We start from the raw sequence: 6,000 nt of genomic DNA on the forward strand, positions 1-6,000 counted from the left end.
CAATCAGATGGAATTTCCGAGGGAAAAGTTTTGTGATTATTTGACCTGTGAAAACAGGTGTTTACAATAAGTATGGTGACATATGCCTACATATGTGTTGGTGACCATCCCAGCACACGAGACGCTAGAGCAGGAGGCCTAAAGGGTTTGAAGCCAGCCTAGGCTATATAACAAGGTCCTGTCTCAAAAAAAAAAAAAAGGACATTTGGGGCTGGAGAGATGGCTCGGAGGTTAAGAGCATTGACTGCTCTTCCAGAGGTCCTGAGTTCAATTCCCAGCATCCACATGGTGGCTCACAACCATTTATAATGAGATCTGGTGCCCTCTTCTGGAAGGCAGGGATATATGCCAGCAGAATACTATATATAATAAATAGATAAATCTTTTTTAAAAAAGGACATTTACAGACCATAAGTGAGATGTGGAGTGCTTGGCATGGCACCACCGCATAGAAGGTCCTCAGTAGATCGTTGCTATTACCAAAAGCAAATCAACACATGCACGATTAGTATTTGGTAGCAATGAGTACTTCGAAGACAAAGAAGTAAGCGGGCTGAACTTTGACACATGCTGGGGACTTACTTCCCTGGTAAAGGTGCATTAGCGTAGATGTACCAGGACGGTCAGGGGGCTGTCTGGATAAACATTTCCAGACAAGGAACAGAAAGTGCAGGCGTAATGGCCAGAGGAGGAGATTCGTGCGCTTAACCTTAGAGGGCAGTGTGGGCACCCCAGAGCCAGGACATGCTAAGGATGCTGGGGAGGGCCGGAGCCCAGGCCTGGTTGGTCAGGGCAGGTTTTGGATTTCGCTGCCATTAAGAGAAGAAGCTCAAGACTGAGTTTGCAGGAGGGGCGCGGCATCCGGCTTGACCGTAGAAAGGTTTCATCCGGTGCTGGTGCGCACCGTAGATCAGAAGGGCCAGGAACGGAGAGGACACTTTTGCTGGAATTCTGGTCAAACGGTATGGTGGGAGTCTGCAGTGCGGCAGTGCCTCAGATGAGACGTGGCGACAGTGTCCCACGAGTGGCGTGGAGGACTGCCGCTGCTTACACAGCCCCTCTGTGGACGTGAACCGAGGTTTGGGGTTCTCGGGGGCATTCCTGAGAACACAGAGATGCCTCTGAGTTAGCAAGGAAGCACCTTCCCTGGGCTGACGTGACCCACCCGGAACAGGGCTAGGCATAGAGGGCGCTCTTTGTCATGGTCCACGGCACTACTGACCCAGATGCTTGTTCAGGGCCACAAGCCCGGGCTTAAGAGTTAGAGAAATACAGATAACTGCCTAAGGGTGCGCCCGAGAGTCTAATTGCCGTTTGCTGAGAAGGCAAGGCTGCAGTCAGAGCAGGTTCCTGGAAGGGAATCCGGGATTCAGTGTGCGGCGCTTAGACATTCAAGAGCAGATACCAAGGAGAGGTCGGACCCGTGTGCTTAGAAATCGAGGGAGAAGTTGGGAAAGGGATATTAATAGGGATTCGTTACCAGATGATTTATATCACATGTTACATCAAGGATACACTTCTAATATGTGCAAATTATCGAAATCATTAACAAAAATAATGAAACCAGAAATTTTTATTTTTAACTTATCAGTACTCTTAATTCGTATGGATTCTTTTCAACTTAGTTTTTTTTGTTATTGTTGTTAATCTATACTCAGGGCAAAAATCATTTAAGTTATTTTTAGGAAGATATTAAATTAAGCATATACACTTAATACCTATTAGTTCTGGAAATAACCACCACCATTATTGGCTTCTTTGGTATCCTGAATTTTCTTGTGACTATAGAAGTACATATAAATATAAATATGCACACATACATCTTCTTTTTATATAAACGAGGCCATGCTAAATATATTGCCTGCAACTTAGTTTCTAAAAACCTCTTTTGGGCACTGTCATATCACCCTCCACAAAAGTCATAGCAACCTACACACCCACCAGGGTGTCTAAAATCGCTCCCCCTCTCCCCCAGTCTTAATGATATTGGGTATGGCAGACCCTTCATTCATCATCCAGGTTATCATTAAATACCACTATAGTATTTTATGTAGATTTTCATATGTCTATGGGCATTTTACATTTTTTTCCACTGTGAGTGGCTTTTTCAGGTCCTTTGAACACTTTCCTGGTTTCCAAAAGTTCTTTTTATATTAAGGAAATTAATCCTTTGTGTGGAGTCTTTTGCAAATACATGGTACCTTGAGGGATATAGTTCAGTGAAAAAAAAAATTGCCAGTGACAGAAGAGAGAGTCTTTGATGTCAAAGACCCCGAGACAGACCTCTCCTGTTCCCTCCTTGTCCCTCTGGCCCTCTGCACCCCAGGTAGCCCACCCCATCCTCTCTTTTATTTTCAGGCTCCTTTGCTTCTCTATTGTGAGGATTGTGAGGGAGTAATATTTTTCCCTTTACAGACTGAATTAAAAGCCTCCGACTTTCTGGCCTGTTTTTAATAGTATACAGCCTAGGACCTCAATAATAGATCTGAACTCTGCCCTGACCCATGTCCTGTATTTCCCTCATTGTTCCTGTGGCTTCATTATATTATCACTATCACGCTCAGCGGAAGAGAGGACGAGGAAGGGAGGCACGCGCTGCGCATCAGATCTCAGACGAAGCTGGTGCAGTCTCTCTTCATCTCTGCGGCAGTCCCAGGAGGCAGCTTTTATTGCTCTCAGTTTATAGACGAGGAAACAAAACTCTAAGAACAGTTAAGAAACTCGCCTACACGCTCGTGGTTAGCAATCAGTCGCGTGGTGGGCTGTGAGGGAAGGTTTGCGTGCCTGGGTTGGATTACAGAGTCTTTAATGTTTCCAATAATTTCCCTCGCCAGCTTTATTAACAGAAAAGATCCTGAAAATGTTCTCCTTGCCCACTGATACGTGTAGGGACTCTACTGGTAGATGAACGGATAATTCACACAGCCATTTGTCTTTATTAGATTATTACATTGTTAGATCTAATAAACAGGCACTGATGGATGGGATGCCTTTGAGCAAACGTTGACAGTTGAGGAAAAGGACATTTCTAGGAAACCAGAGGTTTGTGAATTAGTGCTTCAGTCCGACTTCCGTTTACTGGCTTTAGAGTCCATCCCAAGTGTTGCTCCAATGGGCTATTTTCCTTCTTTGTCTATTCATTCATTCATTCATTCATTCATTCACTCATCCCTTCATTCATTCTCTCATATATTACATCCTGACCACATTTCTCCCTCCCTCCTCTCCTCTCAGTTCCACCCCATCTCCTCTTCCCCACATCCCCTCCCCTCCCCCATTTCCCTTCAGAAAAGGGCAGGCCTCCCAGGGACATCAACCCAACATGGCATATCAATTGCAATAGGACTAGGCCTCTCCGCACAGGAGTCAGCGACTCTGGAAGCTCAGCCCCTCGGGTGGCTGCCACGGGATTATTTGTGGCTTTCCTCTTCGCAGGCTTACAATGGGCACCACCAAGCCTTGGAGGTCCTTCTCCAGTCACTAGTGGACCTGGACATGAGGGACGAGAAAGGCCGGACAGCGCTGTACCTAGCGGCTTTCAAGGGCCACACGGAATGTGTGGAAGCTCTCGTTAACCAGGGCGCGTCCATCTTTGTGAAAGACAATGTCACCAAAAGAACTCCACTTCATGCCTCAGGTAGGTCTCCTCAAAGGTCCAGTTTATTCCCGAGTTTCGCAGTGTACGCGTAGGTATAAATAAAAGGGTAAAATGGGTGAGGTAGCTCAGCAGATAATGGTGCTTTCCACCATGCCTGAGTGACCTGAGTTCAGTCCTTGGGACCCATGTCGCCCGAGGGGGAAGAATGGACTTCTGCAAGTTGTCCTCTGTTATCCAAATGCACAGAGCACATGTCATCCCAACAAATAAATTAATACGAATTTTAAAAGATTTAAAAAGGATCCTAGCTGGGCCTGTAGCTCAGAGGGAAAGCATGTGCCCAGCATGCACCAGGCCCTGGGCTCACCCCCCACCCCCCACTCCCGCAAAGGATAGCAGTGTCTTCCATCCTGACTTTTACCATCAGTTTTATTTCTACACCATGTATACCTGAATGCTTCCAAAATGCTTTTGATCTGCTTTCTCCTGAGACATAATTGGTGCTTTCTGGCCTTCCCAAAGAAAGAGCATAAGAGCCCTTGACCAAAGGCCACCCCAAAACTTCTGCGAGAGGCAAGTTACACTGTGATCTTTAGAGTCAGTCAGACGGAACAAGCCACATCAGAATCCTAAAGCCGTTGAAAGCTTTAATGATGTTATAGGACTGTTTCATCAGGGGGATCACAGACTGTGAGCTAATAAACACGTCACTCTATCAGCCTACATGCTTCTTCACTTAGCTTTCGCTCCGCCTTCTCATGCATCTGATATCAAAGCAGAAACAAGTCCCTGTGCCTGTCAGTCAGCAAGTGATGTGACTTTCCCAGAATGTCTTGGGACACTTCCAGATGTGCGCAGATGTGAAGGCAATGCTGTGGTGGCCCAGCTAACGCCTAAGTACCTTCTAGTTGAGGCGATGCCATGGTGTCAGCCTTTGAAGGGCAGTGTGCAACATCTTTTAAAGAAAGAAAAAGTATGAGTATGGTCTTATTGAGGAAGTGAAGGAATCAAGACACATTTTCAAAAGATGTGTATGGTTTTCATTACTTGAAAGTTTTCTAGGAATGCTAGACAGATATATATATATATATATATATATATATATATATATATATATATATATATATATTTTAGAGCTAGTGAGAGAGCTCAGTAGTATTGTTCTTACTGCCAAGCCCGATGGCCCGAATTTGATCACTGGAGTCCACATGTCAGAAGAGAGAACCAACTCCTGCAAGTTGTCCTTGGATCTCTACATGCATACCTCGACAGACACACAATAAAATAAATACAAATGTAATTTTTTTTAAAAAAAAAAGTATATGTCTATCAATATCCCTTAACACCCAAGCCACTGAACAGACACAGTCCAGAGACAGAGAAAGCCTACCTGTCGCCTAACTACCTGGAAACAGTTACTGCTGGGAAAAGGCCAGCGATGGCTGGCATACCAGTTATAATTTTTGTATCCCACTAGTATTTTTGTCTCTTAGGCATTCCTTGGTAATATTGTCAAAATCAAATTTGCTTTTTTAAAAGACGTGTTGCCTAGTGTAGCCAGGCATCTGCTTTGTTACCATGTAATTCCTAGCAATTGGCAACGGCCAGCTTTGATTGTGGAAGACTACCCATAAAACAGGTGAATAATGACGACCAGCCTCACCCAGTTGCCACTGTGATGTAGGTGTGGTCCAATGGTTCCCCCTAGTGGTCAAGAAGACTCACTCCGGCTGTCCCTTGAGTCATTTATTTACAGGCTGTCATTGGACTGTTCTGCACAAAATGTCTGCTGTGCCGAAGCTTCAGCCCGAGATTCGGGGATCCACTTAGCCAAAAAAAAATTTTTTTTCAGTTCACGTGAGAGTCCGGTTCCTTTGTTCCTGTGAAGAGGGCCAGCCAGAATGAACGTCGGAGGGTTTAGCACAGATAAACGCAGTGACAGTTGTGATCTTGGAGCCACGTGAATAATGGCTGTCATTCATAGCTGGGAGAGGCTGAAGCGGTGTAACAGGCCGGAGATGGCAGGACACAGCTAAGATGCTGAGGTCTTTGCTAGAAGACAGTTTGGGGGAGTGTGTGAATAGAGTGTGTGTGAACCGGGCTTGTTACTCTGGGGGGGGGGCTGAAATTTTCCTGAGGGCTGTGAGTTAAGCTCAGACAGCTACATTGAGGACGCAGAAGCCCCACTGTAGATGATTCTGCCACGTGACACACTAGGTGAGAATTATGAACGGAGAGATTCTTATCTTTAGTCAAAAACGAAATAGCCTTGGTGTGATTCTGAGCATTGAAGAATATCAAATTGATACAGAAAGAAAAGCCGAGATCTGTTGTTCCCACCCCCTGCACGCATTGCCGAGGGGATTTAGCGGTCAGTCCTATACCAATCTTTTCCTTTTAGA

General features: G+C 45.3%; 1 protein-coding gene across 2 annotated transcripts in view; it reads left to right on the forward strand.

Annotated features, from left to right (window-relative positions):
* The window catches only part of Ankrd44 (ankyrin repeat domain 44), a 276,558-nt gene that overhangs the window by 249,984 nt on the left and 20,574 nt on the right, over positions 1-6,000 (forward strand). For both annotated transcript variants that reach the window (XM_015993765.3, XM_006974874.4), the window contains exon 18: positions 3,436-3,637. In XM_015993765.3, the coding sequence (XP_015849251.3) occupies positions 3,436-3,637 (202 nt within the window). The remainder of the gene's footprint in view (positions 1-3,435; positions 3,638-6,000) is intronic.

This window comes from Peromyscus maniculatus, chromosome 13 (assembly GCF_049852395.1).
Source record: "Peromyscus maniculatus bairdii isolate BWxNUB_F1_BW_parent chromosome 13, HU_Pman_BW_mat_3.1, whole genome shotgun sequence".
In the NCBI taxonomy this organism is placed as follows: Eukaryota; Metazoa; Chordata; class Mammalia; order Rodentia; family Cricetidae; genus Peromyscus; species Peromyscus maniculatus.